Source organism: Salmo salar, chromosome 12 (assembly GCF_965601325.2).
Source record: "Salmo salar chromosome 12, fSalSal1, whole genome shotgun sequence".
NCBI classification, from domain to species: Eukaryota; Metazoa; Chordata; class Actinopteri; order Salmoniformes; family Salmonidae; genus Salmo; species Salmo salar.
Window position 1 is genome coordinate 59,945,227 of NC_138302.1, and position 16,753 is coordinate 59,961,979.

The window sequence follows — 16,753 nt, forward strand, 5'->3', positions numbered from 1 at the left end:
TGACCAGAACTGCCTCAAAGCTATTAGTTTAGCAGTTTCAGGAAGGATCCTTTTTGTACAAGGATGTTTGCGCAGTACAGTTTGTTTCGACATAAGTGCTAGTCTCAATTGCACAGGAAGTCTTTGGTCACAGTTGCTGAAATCGGAAACGGTTTCAACAGAACAGTTAAACCTGGCATGCTGTACTAGCTAGGACATGACACCATAGTGTTTTTGGAGGTGTTTTTTTTTTTTTAAAGCATTTCCTGAACATCTCATGTGAAGGTAGTGGATTCTGGAGGTGAGTACATCAAGTATTGTGGTTGTTGGAGGAAGGTGTATGTCAGGGGTTCATTTGCATTGGAATTTTTCAAAAGATTAGGTATTACACTGACTACAATTCTTTAAACACATTTGTGATGACATGGTTTCAGCAATGAAAACACCAGCATCTACATTTACTGATGTCTGCAAAACTCCTTTTAAAAAGGACATTTGAATTTGAGAATTATGAGTAGGCAGTTTGATCTGCGTTTTTAAAAATGTTTTCCTCAAACCAGACCCTGGGCAATAAGCCGGAGCAGTTGAGAGGCAATGCGGATGTCTTGAGAGACTTCTGTGTGAGACTCTGGGGTGTTGTTGACACTGGAAACAGGAAATTATTCATCACACAGTGTTTTAAAATGGGGGGTAGTTGCAAACCTATTGTTTGCAAAACTTACATGTAATTGATAACCCCGCTGTGATTATTAGTTGGTGCATTTAATGTAAATGTGTATTTGCCTTAGCTTTTGTGAATATCGTGTCTAATCTTGGCCTTGAGTTAAATTATTTTTCAGCCAACCATTAGTGCATTAGTTACATAACTGGGAGTGTCGGCTTAAACATCTTAGTGCCTAAACTTTTGTGGTACCTTCACAATAAGTAATTGTATTGTGTAAAAGATGCAAAGAGCATATAACTGGAAGCCTTTTTAATTCCATCAAGGTTTAAGGATTAACAACCTACCGTCTGTGTGGTGGTATAGGAAGAACCATGTCTGACAAGAAATCAAGAAAAGTGAAAATGGGGTCATCACGAAGACGCCCTCGGAATCAAGATGAAAATGAGACTAAGAACGATGAGTCGGAAATGTCGTCAGGGCAAAGGAAAGGAGTTGGGGCTGATTCAGTTTCATTAACCATACAAACAGACCTTTTCTCATCAAAGGGCTTATATTCAATAACACCACAATTCGCGGAAGATGTTGATCCATCACTAAATGACCTTGCAGAGTCACAGCTGTCTCAACCTGAAAACCCATATCTACTACAATCACCTGACACCGCAGGGAAGAGGAAGAAATTGGGGTCTACTCGTAGGAATAAAGGCAAACAAGAAGAGACAGACTTTGGGGAGAAACAACATGACGAAACTGGAGACACAGAAGCATCCTTAGAACTTCAGGCATCCGTTGTGGAATATGAGTCCCACAGCAACACTGAAGGGCTCCTGGGACCAAACAAAATTGAAATGGACACTAAGAGCAGAAGTCAAAGTGAGTTTCTTTTGTTTGCTTCTAACACACCCGACCAATCAGATGACAGATGTAAAGAGGAAGTTGGTGAGGATACTGAACCTAGTAGTGAAGCTGTGGCTAGTTATAGCAGTGAATTGCTTCAAGATACTCCTGGAACTGACTCACTCCCCCATCTGTCTCTTGACCTTGCATTGCAAGCTGTTCAAGGATTCACTGCTGAACCCATAGCAGAGGATTGGAAGAAACAGGAAGAGGGGAGGCAGGAAATTCAGTATGCGGAGTCCTCCACATTAAACAGCTCTATGCGTTCATCAGATCAATTCCTTGAGTCAGATGCTTCAACCATCACAGAAGATTTTGAGTCATTCAACAACACAATAGTCCTCCAAAGTGGAGAAGGTGAAGAGAAACTTCAACCTGATCTAAATGAGTCAGAAGTCCAAGATGATATTAACTCTATTGGACCAGGCAATCAGGAAGCATTGCACCAAAGAGATGAAGCAGAGGATTTTGTTGATCTGATAGTTGAAGAAAATATAGTACTGGCATATAGACCTCATTTAAGACAACTAGACAATGTAGAAAGCTATCAACCTGAGCGAAGTGAAGATATCACCTCCTTTTTAAAATCAACTCCCTTAGACAGCTCTTTGGGTCATGCCGAACGTGCTCACACAGGATCCAACTTTCCAGGGAGAAGAAGAAAGATGGGTTCCACTCGCAGGGTGGAAGAACATGGAGAGAGTAAGATACGTAAATATCGCTATCTTTATGGTGAGGGTGAAGAGGTCATCATGGGAAAAGAACAAGTGTGTGGCATCGAAGAGACTGAGCGTGAAATGTCTATGGAGCCTAAAGGCAGCGCCAGTGGAGACGAGAAGGAAGGCGAGCAGATGGAAAAGGAGAATTTCCAAACAGAGGAAGACACAGAAAACATAGAAGAGATAGGAGAGCAGTTAGAGTGGGACATGGGAACAGTGGAAGGATTCGGTGTTAAAACATTGGAAAAGTCTCTGATGTTATTGGAACCGGAGCATAGAGCAGATGATGAGAAAGGAGAGGATGTTCTGATTGAACCAACCCCTTTTGACCATGCCATCTATTCATTTGGTATTGAGGATCAATTGTATAACAAAGACAACAGAGCCACTGTATTTATAGAAACTGGCAATATAGAAACTGAGAGCAACAGTGAAACAAGCATGGCCCACATAGTTGATCCATTGGAGGTCTTCAGTGTTGGACTGGAACAATCAGGAGACCCTTTTCTCAGCGAGGAGGAAGTTGGTGATTATACGTTGCTTGTGAATGATTCTGAAGTGAGTGACAGCAGCCAAATAATATATAATCATGCTCTTACAATTGAGTCAGATGACACCCCGAGCACTGATCCCAATATCTCTCCCAGTCAACTCATCCATACTCCATGTGTGGAAATCACTAACCCCTTTCTCAACCCACTATTACTACAGAGTATTCAAGGGAATGAGGAGAATGCAAACACTGACTCCAATACCATAGGCGGACTGGACACATCAGTCATTTTACTCAGCGAGGGGGAAGTTAGTGATCACGTGTTGCTTGTAAATGAAGTGAGTGTTGGCAGCCAAATGACGTATGATGGCGCAACTCTCACAACAGAGCCCTGCCAAACAGATGAGCCTTTGAGCACTGATCCTAATATCTCTGCTAGTCAACTCGTTCAAGCTTTATACTCGGATAAAAGCACCAACACCTTTCTCAAACCACCCTTACTGCAGAGTGTTCAGGACCAAGGTGATAATGCAGCAAACACAGACTCCAATCAGAATTCCTCTCCAAGCAGGAGGAGAAAGATGGGGTCAACTCGCAGGCATCCTGCACAAAGAGAAGAGGACACAGAGGAAAAACAAGAAGAAATAAAAAAAACGGAGGTGATAGAAGACAAGGGAGAGGACGTGGAGTTTGAAATGTTGATGGAATCAAAAGATGGCGCTGGTAAAGAGAAGAACGAAGGAGAAAAAAGAGATGAGAATGTCCTGACTGACCTCAGCTGTTCTGTCAGTACTTTAAATCAAAAGGGAAGAATGGATGGTAACGAAATGGATAGTAAGAGACAGTCAATCATAAATGATGAATCCATGCCAACACAACTCATTCTTCAAAGTGAATCCGAGTTGACTGATAGTAGCCAAACTCTTCGCAACCCTGATTTTCCCACTGTAGAGTCCTACCTGACCAATGACACACTGAACTCAAATCCTTACGTCTCTGGTTTGCAACACGAAGAAACATCATTGGAGGTAACACTCTGTGAATCAAGAGAAAACACTGACTCCCCTCCAGATCCCCCCTCACTGCAGAGTTCTCTTAGTCCGAAAGAAACGACAGGCCCTCCACAGAGGAAAAGGAAGATGGGTTCCACTCGCAGGACTCTTCGAGATAGACAAGGAGAGGAGAGAAAGGAGGATGAGAAAGAAAAAGATACAGAGGTTATAGAAGATGTAGGAGCGGTCGTGATAGCAGTAGAAATTGAGTCTAGCATAGAAAAGACTGAGCTTGAGGAACTTCTAGAAACGGTGACAGTGGAGCAGGTGACAGAGACAGAGACCTTAGTAGTAGAAGGAGAATCTGCCTTAAAGTCTGAGCTTGTAGAACCTAACGAAGTTAGAGAGGCGGAGGAGGTAGAAGTGAAAATAGCCACTGAGAGCGAAAGCAACCGAACGCCCTGTGGTTTAGCAGCCCAAGAGTCAGGTGATATGGTTTGTATAGATTCTCATAGACTCGCCCAAACTGCTTACATGGAACAACACCTTTCAACACCAAGCCCCAGTCTTCCTTCGGAATTCTCTCTCTCTCTGAGTTCCCAATCTCACAAGGATGTTGGTCAATCCAAAGCTACAGGGAAGAGAAGAAAGATGGGCTCTACCCGTCGGACACCAGGTGGACTCCACTCAGAGGAAGAAAAGCAGGAGACAGGAGAAAAGGTAACAGGGGAAGAGGTTCGAGGGGAAGTCATTGGAGATCCGGACGTCAATGTTATTTCGGAAAGATTTCAAGAGGAGCGCAGGGCTGAAGCTGTCAGTCTGGAGGACCAACAGGAGAGGAAGAGCACAGAGAAGGAGACAATATTCATGGAGGTACTGTGGCATTCCTTACAAATGATTCTCATAGCCTTCTTGACGTATGTAAAAATGTTATAATAAAGAAAAGAGAATTGTCACAACTAGGAATTTGATGTGTTTATCGGTAGGCTCATTGGATTTATTTATTTTTTAACCTGGCAAGTTAAGAACAAATTCTTATTTACAATGATGGCTTACAGTGGGTTAACTGCCTGGTTCAGGGGTAGAACGACAGATTTTTACCTTGTCAGCTCGGGGATTCGATCCAGCAATGTTTCGGTTACTGGCTCAATGCTCTAACCACTGGGCTACCTGCCTACCTGCCGCCCCAGAAAGAGGAACTTGTTTGAACTTCTACCTTTTGTCTAATATGTTTTTATATATATATATATATATACTAGGAAATTGTTCATAGGCTGTAAGTCTGACCTCGGCCCTAACCTTTCAAAATACAGTGCCTTCAGAAAGAATTCATACCCCTTTCCACATGTTACAGCCTGAATTAAAAATTTATAAAATAGGTATTTTTTTTCCTCACCCATCTACATTCAAGACCCCATAATGACAAAGTGAAAACATGTTTTAAGATTTTTAGATTTTGTTTTTACATTTGAAATACAGAAATATCTCATTTACATAAGTATTCACATCCCTGAGTCAATACATTTTAGAATCACCTTTGGCAATGATTACAGCTGTGATTCCTTCTGGTTGCTTACCAGACCGCTCGCAGGACTTGCATCACGTCAAGCGTCACAAATAGAATCAAGTTCTAAATTAGCGCCTGGCTACGGTGATTGAATAACATATGTGTACATTTATATTGCAGCGCACGCGTTGCAAAATAAATGTACACATACATGTTATTCAATCACCGCACCCACACTGCTCGCACGCGTCTGCTTTGCCAGGCGCTAATATAGAACTTGGTTCTATTTGTGAGGCTTGATGCACTGCAAGTCCTGCCTCTCCCATCTCCTCATTGGTTTTGAGGAGCATTTACCCACTGGGGTGATTGAAATATGAACTGAGGTCCACAGTCCAGTTGGTGGTGGTAATGCACCTTAAAGTTGGTCGCCAACCATCATATAAAGTCCACTGAAATGTGTCCAACCCATCCGAAGAAGCCTAAAGGAGGAGAGATTACTAGAAACAAACTCGGCTTACCATTTTATCAGGTAAAATAACAACCCAATGTTTATCCCAGGACAAATTAGCTAGCAACAGCAAGCTAGCTAGCTAAATTGCAATAAATGTTTAATGCTTTTCGACCTGTCCCCAAATGAATATAGTTGGTTCAGAGTTCGTTTTGATATTTCAACCTGCTGATCACGTTTGGTGTGGGTGGACAAATCAACATGTGCGTGATGGCAGACGTTCTGGTCAGCATGAACTTTGCACACCTGGATTGTACAATATTTGCACATTATTCTTTTTAAAATTCTTCATGCTCTGCCAAGTTGGTTGTTGATCATTGCAAGACAGCCATTTTCAAGTCTTGCCATTAGATTTTCAAGCCAATTTAAGTCAACTTTAACTTCGCCACTCAGTAACATTTCAATGTCGTCTTGGTAAGCAACTTCAGTGTATGTTTGGCCTTGTGTTTTAGGTTATTGTCCGGCTGAAAAGTGAATTTGTCTCCCAGTGTCTGTTGGAAAGCAGACTGAACCAGGTTTTCCTCTAGGATTTGCTTGTGCTTAGCTCAATTCCATTTCTTTTTATCATACAAAAAAAACTCCTTAGTCCTTGCCGCTGACAAGTATACCCATAACATGATGCAACCACCACCATGCTTGAAAATATGAAGAGTAGTAGTCAATGATGTTGTGATGGATTTGTCCCAAACATAACGCTTTGTATTCAGGACATAAAATCATTTCTTTATCACAGTTTTACTTTAGTGCCTTATTGGAATATTTTTTATTCTGTACAGGCTTCCATCTTTTCACTCTGTCATTTAGGTTAGTATTGTGTAGTAACTACAATGTCGACCTTCGCCTCTCCTGAGTCCGTACGGGAGTTGCAGCGATGGGACAAAAAAAAAACGGCTTGCCATAACAAAGGTGTTGAATAGTTCATGATTCAAGACACTTCAGCTTTTCATTTTTTATTAATGAGTGAACATTTCTAAAAACATAATTCCACTTTCACATTAGGGGGGTATTGTGTGTAAGCCAGTGACATAATAGCACAGGAGTGGAAGAAACAGGAAGAGTGGAGGCGGGAAAGTGAACATGCTGAGGCGGAGTCCTTCACATTTCCCAGCTCTAGGCATTTGTCATATCAATTCTTTGAGTCAGATGCTTCAACCATCCCAGAGGATTTTGAGTCATTCAATAACACAATAGTCCTCCAAAGTGAAGGTGAAGAGAAACTTCAACCTGCTCTATTTTAAATTCAGGGTGTAACACAACAAAATCTGGAAAAAGTCAAGGGGTGTGAATACTTTCTGAAGGCACGTATGTTAAACTTCTAATTTGTTACATTTAAATGTTTTACGAACTGTGTATACCAGATAGTATGTAGGATATTGAACACACAACAGTATCACACATTTCATGTTGAAGAGATTAGCATATCCTTTTAGTTTTGAGAGATAACGTTTTCTATTTGTCTAAGGTTGTTCCCTCAAGCACTGCTTTGAGTGGAGGGTCTGAACAAGTGGCTGCAGCTCCACAGCTAGGCCATGGGAATAAAAGAGGTCAAGAAAAGGCAGAGCGTGTGGAGAAGAGCCCGGTCACCAGAGAGAAGAAGAAACAGCCATCTGGTAAGAATTGAATGGCAGCAGTGAGGCAGTACACAGGGTATAAGGTTAGTCTTGAGTAAGTAAGTCAACCTGGAATTCATTTGCTGGAGATGCGTTGTTGAGGCCCTTTGCTCCACTTGACTTTGAGTGAGATCAGAGAAGTGATAGTGACTGTAATAGACCAGTCTCTCTGATCCCCCCCTCCAGGTACCTTAGGAAGCAATGGCTCTAGATCAAACCCCTACAACGTGGTGATGGTTGGGAACAGCAGTGTGGGCAAAACCTCCTTCATGAAGCGCTTCCAAAGTGGCGAGTTCTGTATGGACCACTATGCTACCATTGGTGAGTATCATTATCCTATTTGTATGTTTGGCACCATGCCCTTCCATGTCGTGTGAAGAAACAAACACCATGGTACAATATTACTGTGCTGCTCATTCATGTCTGGTTTCATGCTTGTTTGTTTCTGTTCTGAGCAGGTATTGATACCTGTATACAGCCTGTGACAGTGGATGGCAGCCCAGTGACTTTACAGTTATGGGATACTGCAGGTCAAGAAAGGTGACACTCTAGCCCTAAGTTCATCACAGTTGGTCATTGTACATCATGCATCCATACAGAATCTGTTCCTCTGTTCTGGTTTGAACCCATCATGTGTGTGTTTTTATTTGTCCGTATATAATTACATTCATATTAGACTATTGTAACATTTTATTATTTACTGTCTTCCCCAGGTATCACAGTATCACCAGGCAGGTGTTCCACAGAGCCCAGGGTCTAGTGCTGATGTATGACATCACTTCCTCTCAGAGCTTCTGTGACATCCGCTACTGGGTCAACTGCGTTCAGGTAGGGGGCATTTAAATCATGCCTTTCATTTTAGAACCAAAGAACAACTATGTAACAACACAAACAATTGTTTGCAGGATTCACTGTTTTTCCATTGGTATCTATTGTACCGTCATTAACTTTTGTATTTTGTAGGAGGGGGCCCCAGATGACGTCATTGTTATACTCCTTGGGAACAAGGCTGATTGTGCTAATCTAGAACGAGAGGTTCAGACTCATGAAGGGGAAAACCTGGCAACGGTATGTTAATGTTACTGTAACTTGAACAGCCAGAATTTGGGAAACTGGGCTGTAGGATTAACATGTGGTATGGGATGTGTTCTGAATGGGTATTTTACAGTTTTGTAGCTGGTGCTGAAATTGAGGTGTGTACCAAAGCAGGATTTAAATAATTCATCATAAATACAATACTATTATTGATGTCACTCTTACAGGGGTACGGCATGCTCTTTATGGAGTGTAGTGCTGCCACAGGTGACAATGTGACTCTGTCTATGGAAACGCTGGCAAGGTAAGACATGCAGACTTTAATGTAGAAGCTGTTGTTTGTGTTGTGTGGATTTGGCTGTTGTCTGTCTTGCGCATTGTCATCTTCTGCGTGTGGAAAATGACTCTCTGTGCATAGTCAAGCATTGATTTGGTGTGTGTTGCTTCAAGGACGATAAAGCAGTTGGGAGAGGAGACACGACAAGAAGAGGGAAGCTTGGTGTTGCAGAAAGAACCCCCAAAGAAGAAATCAGGCTGCTGCTGATCAAGGTGGAGAAGATTGGTACATCTCACAATCTGCAGCACAGTCGCACGCACACGCACGCACACACACATTTATGCCTCATACGCCCTTATGATTGTATTTTATTTCTAAATGTAATATATCAAATGCATTGAACAAGTCATGTAGTAATAGTGATGTGACACTTGAAATGATCCTCCCTTTGGTACTTCAATGACTGTTTATGGGGGGGAGAAATATAAAATCATTGAGGTATATGTTCATACCAACACTATTCATTTATAGTAGATAGTTATATATTATAGTTGTAGGGTTTCTATTTGCAGGAAAAACATCAAGCTATGCAGCTTATAAATGCCTAATAAATTCCTAATACATTCAACTGCCTCCATAATTAGTCATATTGACAGAAAATATGACTATTTATTTAACTATTACTGGGAGTTCCAGGAGCTGCCACTTCCGTTCCGCTCTTATTGACACAGTGCTTGATAGCTGCTGTTACATCACATTATCACATTGTATCTCATCACTATATAGACTAGAAGACAGAGACGTTCAGAGTGTGATTTCATCGATTGTCATTTGTTACCTCGTCCGTCCTGTGGGTTCCAGAGCCACAGTAGGACCAGTACCATCAGGCTGAGGAACACAGCAAACACAATGAAGAAGACCTCTGCTGCCCACTGGCTGCGCTGCACACCTGTCACCACCAGGGGGAGCTCTGAGGGGATCAGGTTGGTCAGGTTCAACATGTAGCCCAGCGTCCAGCCAATGTCTGTGTCTGCCACCTGATAGACACCGATGATGTATATATAAATATATACTGTATCACAAGAGGTTGGTGCCACCTTCATTCGGGAGGACGGGCTCGTGGTAATGGCTGGGGTGGAATAAGTGGAATGGTATTGATGCCATTCCATTCACTCCGTTCCAGCCATTATTATGAGCTGTCCTCCCCTCAGCAGCCTCCACTGTCCTGTGTGTATGTATATGATAGATACACAGCTTCATTAGGGAAGCACGTCTATTAATATTGACTGCCGCATAAGAATATTGAGTTTATTCTGTGGTATAATTTCATTCATTTTGTGTCCTGAAATCTTTCAATAGGATGTTGACGTTTTTACATATGCTGTACAGTTAAACACACCTGTCTCTGGAAGTATATGTTTCCCCAGGTCTGGTTGAACTTGTAGCCGTCTAGTAGTACTGTCATTATGTAGTTGGCTGAGGCACAGTAATCACGAAGGTACTTGTCTTTTACAGCATACTCTTTCTTGAGCTGCCAAAAGAGTTATTAAGCATGTTGTAGCAACATTGGAAATTAGATCATTACGAGGTAAATTTTGTAGGCTACTGTGGATTGATATCTGTGCTAAAAAGAATGACATGTTATGGATGCTCATACTCATTGTTCATTCTCAATCACCTGTTTAGCATGTGATTTGAGTATGATTCGATGAATCTGTGTACTGGTATACCGTTTCAAGGAAGTGTACCGGCAATGTGAAAGGTCAGCAGAGGTCTCTGTATCTCACCGAGTTCCAGGTCCTTTTGCAGAAAGTGTCTATTGTGGTGGTAGCCTGAGACAGAGAGGACTGAGGAGCCAGACCAAGGAAGTCAAAGGTGTAATAGTATGCTGAGAAAGCCTGGGGAAAGGGAACAGAATGATGGTGACGATATACACTGAGTGTACAAAACATTAGGAACACCTTCCTAATAATGACTTGCACCCCCTTTTGCCCTCAGAACAGCCTCAATTCGTCAGGGCATGGACTCGACAAGGTGTCGAAAGCATTCCACAGCACTCCATTGGTTCCCAGAGTTGTCAAGTTGGCTGGATGTCCTTTGGGTGATAGACTATTCTTGATACACACGGTAAACAACCCAGTAGGGTTACAGTTCTTGACACAGTCAAACCGGTGCGCCTGGTACGTACTAGCATACCCCTTTTAAAGGCACTTCAATATTTTGTGTTGCCTAGTCACCCTCTGAATGGCATACATACACAATTGTCTTAAATCCTTTAAGCTGTCTCTTCCCCTTCATCTGCACTGATTTGAAGTGGATTTAACAAGTGACATCTATAAGGGATCATAGCTTTCACCTAGATTCACCTAGTCTGTCATGGAAAGAGCAGGCATTCCTAATATTTTGTACACTGTATATACTGTTAGACATATTTCAAATACTTGGAGTGTTCAATTGAGCCTTCCTGGAGTGCCAGTTGAGTGGGGTTTGCATAGATATGGGACGAATACTCACAAAGAAGTTTCCAATGACAGGGGGCTGGTAGACCCCGTTGAAGCCACAGTCGGGGGCCAGGGAACAGGCAGCCAGGTTCGTGATGTTCTTTATCTGGTTGAGACACTGAAGTGGCTCACTGGTACCTGTGAAGGTGACCACTGAGGCTGGGTCAAAGTTCACGGGTCTGACCACGCAGGGGGAGTCATAGAGGTCACCCAGAGTCAGGGTTAGGTTGTCACCCAGGTGGTAGCAGGGGTGGTTGACTGGGCGGGTAGACCCACTCATCTGGTAGAGGAGGAAGTTTGCTTGAATCGTACAAGAACTTACCTAAGGCAGCCATGAAATGCTTCTGACTCAACTGAGACACATTCAGTCAAACAGCTTTAGGGCAATTCCACACTGAATTGGCCGAAATAAATGTATAATGTGTCTTAAAGAAGGCCTGGGTAAGGCCGAAATGTCACATACTGTATATCCCAACTTGAATGAATTATTAAATTATTTTGGATCCATATTTAAAAGGTATGCCAAACATCCTTTTCCCAAATTACCTTTCTTTGGATTTCATTTCAGGAAGATCCAAAACATCATATCTTTGTTTGTTCATTATCTTTCTTTAGAACACTACCGTCTGTTTGCTTTTTCTTCCTGAAAACTGGTTTTATACAATATCTACGTGTATGGGGAGTTTACCTGGTATTATTACCAGCATTTCGCTACACCTGCAATAACATCTGCTAAACGTGTATGTGAACAATAAAATGTGATTTGATTTACCTGAAACCTTTCTGCAATTTATTCAAGTTTCATCGAACTGGCGACCAGGCGGCTACTTACCTTGAGAAGATGAACCTGTAGCTGCCTCATGGTCTGCTCCTTGCCATAGCACAGGTAGCTGTGTGTGTACACCTCATACTGGTAACCATAGAGCTTGGGTCCCAGGGCGGAGGCAGGGTCCCGTACAGGCTGGCCGGGAGTAAAGGCTATCTGGGTGGAAGAGCCTCCCATATCCAGGGCACCCCAGATCTTCCTTCCTTTAGGACGCACCCATCCTCCCTCAAAGCCGTGCTGCTTAGGAGAAGCACAAATACTGTGTGTTAGCAATAGTTTTAAACTGCAGACCTGCAATTCACCAATATAACAGGTTATTACAGTGGTAACAAATGGTGCTCCTACTGTATATCCACAAACATCTGTTAATTTTTCCCAAACAAGCTTGATACCATTGTCTGAGGAGACAGAGCCTCTGTAGTTGGAATACCTCAGTCAAGGTTAACACTTTGACTCAACCTCGTAGATGGAGAAGCCGCTGCCCAAGGAATGGTTTGGGGGTAAACTGTGGGCGGCGCCGTCCCGGGCTGCCCCCTCCTACCACATTTTTTTCATTTGCAGAGGCATTCCAGACAGACAAGTGATGAGCAGGGTTTGTAAATAGCTGTGGGTTTTCCTGGGCATGTTGGAACATTGCAGATAGGAATGCCATGAATAGAAATGACATGATTCCTTAGAATCAGAGGCATGTTTTTGTTCTACGTAATTTCTTTCTGTACGTTGGCCAATGTTGTCTGTCCTTCTGCTGAACGCTAACCACAATAACAATTTGCCACAATAATGGAATTTGCGGTTCGCCTTTAAAATAAGTCCTTCGTTGAAAGTGTAGACTAGAATAACGCTAAACAAAGTTGGAATGTTACATAATTTTTAATTAAATACAATAATGAATTAGTTTGACAACTGTTGAAACCACACTGTGGATGTATTGGATGTATTTCAATACTGTATTCCCAACATCTCATTCTAATATTTCTACTACTATTGCATTTTAGTTGCACTGTTTGTACACACTGCATATTTATTTATGCACTGGATTCTTGACATAGCTCACTCTATATCTATAATATGAATGAGTGCAATGCCCTCATATCCAATGTTTCAGTACCCCTCCCTCAGAATCATATAAACTCAGCAAAAAAAGAAATGTCCTCTCACTCTCAACAGTGTTTATTTTCAGCAAACTTAACATGTGTAAATATGTGTATGAACATAACACGATTCAACAACTGAGACATAAACTGAACAAGTTCCACAGACATGTGACTAACAGAAATGGAATCATGTGTCCCTGAACAAAGGGGGGGTAAAAATATCTGGTGTGGCCACCAGCGGCAGTATCTGGTGTGGCCACCAGCTGCATTAAGTACTGCAGTGCATCTCCTCCTCTTGGACTGCACCAGATTTGCCAGTTCTTGCTGTGAGATGTTACCCCACTCTTCCACCAAGGCACCTGCAAGTTCCTGGACATTTCTGGGGGGAATGGCCCTAGCCCTCACCCTCCGATCCAACAGGTCCCAGACGTGCTCAATGGGATTGAGATCCGGGCTCTTCGCTGGCCATGGCAGAACACTGACATACCTGTCTTGCAGGAAATCATGCACAGAACAGGCAGTATGGCTGGTGGCATTGTCATGCAGGAGGGTCATGTCAGGATGAGCCTGCAGGAAGGGTACCACATGAGGGAGGAGGATGTCTTCCCTGTAACGCACAGCGTTGCCTGCAATGACAACAAGCTCTGTCCGATGATGCTGTAACACACCGCCCCAGACCATGACGGACCCTCCACCTCCAAATCGATCCCAATCCAGAGTACAGGCCTCAGTGTAACGCTCATTCCTTTGACGATAAACGCAAATCTGACCATCACCCATGGTGAGACAAAACCGCAACTCGTCTGTGATGAGCACTTTTTGTCAGTCCTGTCTGGTCCAGCGACGGTGGATTCGCCTATGGGCACGTTGTTGCCGGTGATGTCTGGTGAGGACCTGCCTTACAACAGGCCTACAAGCCCTCAGTCCAGCCTCTCTCAGCCTATTGAGGACAGTCTGAGCACTGATAGAGGGATTGTGCATTCCTGGTGTAACTCGGGCAGTTGGTGTAACTCAGGCAGTTGTTGTTGCCATCCTGTACCTGTCCCGCAGGTGTGATGTTCGGATGTACCGATCCTGTGCAGGTGTTGTTACACGTGGTCTGCCACAGCGAGAATGATCAGCTGTCTGTCCTGTTTCCCTGTAGCTCTGTCTTAGGCGTCTCACAGTACGGACATTGCAATTTATTGCCCTGGCCACATCTGCAGTCCTCATGCCTCCGTGCAGCATGCCTAAGGCACGTTCACGCAGATGAGCAGGGACCCTGGGCATCTTTCTTTTGGTGTTTTTCAGATTCAGTAGAAAGGCCTCTTTAGTGTCCTTAGTTTTCATAACTGTGACCTTAATTGCTTACCTTCTGTAAGCTGTTAGTGTCTTAACGACTGTTCCACAGGTGCATGTTCATTAATTGTTTATGGTTAATTGAAGCATGGGAATTTTCCGAATTATCTTTGAAAGACAGTGTCCTGAAAAAGGGACGTTTCTTTTTTTGCTGAGATTCGGTTGTCAGTTCAGTCGTCCTTTCTTCTGACTGAAGGATCCCTAATGATTGGCACTCCCCATCATCACACAGTGCTACAATGATGGGTTGTTTTACAGTATCTTGTTTAAATTCATCTGGTGTAGAGGTACAGATTGCATTTGGATTGCTGTTAGTGCTATTTGGGTTAATTGGATTAATTCCACCATTTCTTAATTCAAAAAGTAAAAAGAAATTGTGTGTTTTTTTAGCTAGGTATTACTCAACTGCTGGAGCTAGAAACACAAGCATTTTACTGCACCTGCAATAACATCTACAAATCTGTGTACACGACCAGTAAACTTTGATTTGAGTTAGACTGCATAATTGCATTGGGGGCATACTTATATTCACTGTACAGTCTTACCCTGTTTCATGGGTGCACAATCCATAGGTATCAGGCTTCTGAGTGACACCCACTATGTAGAGTTTACACAAATATTAGCGTCTTAGCTCTTATTGCCCACAGCCGTCCTGTTCTGTGTGCCGCAACGAGGGGTACTTGCATAGATGGGCCTTTGTGTGTGTGTGTGTGTGTGTGTGTGTGTGTGTGTGTGTGTGTGTGTGTGTGTGTGGTGTGTGTGTGTGTGTGTGTGTGTGTGTGTGTGTGTGTGTGTGTGTGTGTGTGTGTGTGTGTGTGTGTGTGTGTGTGTGTGTGTGTGTGTGTGTGTGTGTGTGTGTGGTGTGTGTGTGTGTGTGTAACCTATCCTCAGTGGTGGAAAAGTACCCAATTGTCATACCTTTTAATAGAAAATGACTCAAGTGAAAGTCGCCTAGTAAAATACTACTTGAGTAAAAGTCTAGAAGTATTTGGTTTTAAATATACTTAAGTATCAAAAGTCAATTTAATTGAAAAAATATACTTAAAAGCTCTTAAGGATCCGCCCCTTTTTTTCAATTTTCGCCTAAAATGACATACCCAAATCTAAAAGCCTGAATCAAGCATATGCATATTCTTGGTGCCATTTGAAAGGAAACACTTTTAAGTTTGTGGAAATGTGAAGGGAATGTAGGAGAATGTAACACGAGTATTGGTAAACAATAATACAAAGGAAAAAAAAAAACATTATTTTGTCATTTTTTTTGTACCTTCTTTGAAATGCAAGAGAAAGGCCATAATGTATTATTCCAGGCCAGGTGCAATTTAGATTCTGGCCACTAGATGGCAGCAGTGTATGTGCAAAGTTTGTGCCTAATTTGTTTATTAATAACTTCATGTTCAAAATTGTGCGCTCTCAAGTAATAGCATGGTATTATTTAACTGTAATAGCTACTGTAAATTGGACAGTACAGTTATATTAACAAGAATGTAAGCTTTCTGCCAATATTATATGTCTATGTCCTGGGAAATGTTCTTGTTACTTGCAACCTCATGCTAATCGCATTAGCCTACGTTAGCTCAACCGTCCCATGGAAGGGACACCAATCCCGAAGAAGTTTTAAGTATCAAAAGTAAATGTACAAGTATAAATAATTTCAAATTGCTTATATTAAGCAAACCAGACATCACAATTTTCTTGTTTTTTTTATTTGCGGATAGCCAGGGGTGCACAACATTATTTACAAAAGAAGCATTTATGTTTAGTGAGTCCTCCAGATCTGAGGCAGTAGGGATGACCAGGGATGTTCTCTTGATAAGCGCATGAATTGGGCCATTTTCCTGTCCAGCTAAGCATTCAAAATGTAACGAGTACTTTTGGGTGTCAGGGAAAATGTATGGAGTAAAAAGTGTATTATTTTCATTAGGAATGTAGTAAAGTGAAAGTCTTCAAAAATATAAATAGTAAAGTACAGATACCCCAAATAATAACTTAAGTAGTACTTTAAAGTATTTTTATTTAAGTACTTTACACCACTGCCTATTCTATAGGCCCTATACACACCTTGATGAAGCCCTCTTGTAGATAGTTGGTGGTGATCCATCCGTAAGCCCCTTCCTCCATCCCAGAGAGAATTCGTGCCCCCCGAAAGTCAAAGGGATACCCCTGGATCACCTTGGTTACCTGCTCCAAAACCTGATCAGACTGGGTTTGATTCTGTAGCCTGGGGAGAGGACAATATTCAGTCACTCTTGCAGGACAATGGAAGTAAATTTCAGAAATGCTTATTTATTATAAAAAAAACTAGTTTTGCAG

The 16,753-nt window shown here is 42.3% G+C and overlaps 2 protein-coding genes across 8 annotated transcripts in view; one reads left to right on the plus strand and one right to left on the minus strand.

Moving 5' to 3' along the window:
- On the plus strand, positions 1-11,960 carry LOC100196383 (Ras-related protein Rab-37). 6 transcript variants are annotated; one of them, XM_014132284.3, is made up of 10 exons: positions 1-280; positions 967-4,617; positions 7,222-7,369; positions 7,556-7,690; positions 7,828-7,909; positions 8,083-8,197; positions 8,333-8,437; positions 8,632-8,708; positions 8,855-8,966; positions 9,543-11,960. In XM_014132284.3, exons 2-9 carry the CDS (start codon positions 1,015-1,017, stop codon positions 8,946-8,948), a joined length of 4,359 nt encoding a protein of 1,452 aa, XP_013987759.3. In that variant the 5' UTR covers positions 1-280; positions 967-1,014; the 3' UTR covers positions 8,949-8,966; positions 9,543-11,960.
- Positions 9,032-16,753, minus strand: part of LOC106565347 (ectonucleoside triphosphate diphosphohydrolase 8) — a 20,983-nt gene continuing 13,261 nt past the window's right edge. For both annotated transcript variants that reach the window (XM_045691525.2, XM_014132346.3), the window contains exons 5-10: positions 16,502-16,661; positions 12,015-12,245; positions 11,196-11,462; positions 10,469-10,579; positions 10,081-10,212; positions 9,032-9,718 (exon numbers count right to left, since the gene is read on the minus strand). In XM_045691525.2, coding sequence (XP_045547481.2) covers positions 9,509-9,718; positions 10,081-10,212; positions 10,469-10,579; positions 11,196-11,462; positions 12,015-12,245; positions 16,502-16,661 — 1,111 coding nt within the window. In that variant the 3' untranslated portion in view covers positions 9,032-9,508. The remainder of the gene's footprint in view (positions 9,719-10,080; positions 10,213-10,468; positions 10,580-11,195; positions 11,463-12,014; positions 12,246-16,501; positions 16,662-16,753) is intronic.

Bases quoted from the DNA above. Each gene is read 5' to 3' on its own strand.
- LOC100196383 (XM_014132284.3), top strand. From the start codon at position 1,015: ATGTCTGACAAGAAATCAAGAAAAGTGAAAATGGGGTCATCACGAAGA. The intron at 7,370-7,555 runs GTAAGAATTGAA...CCCCCCCTCCAG, and splicing joins GAAGAAGAAACAGCCATCTG to GTACCTTAGGAAGCAATGGC. The intron at 8,198-8,332 runs GTAGGGGGCATT...TGTATTTTGTAG, and splicing joins ACTGGGTCAACTGCGTTCAG to GAGGGGGCCCCAGATGACGT.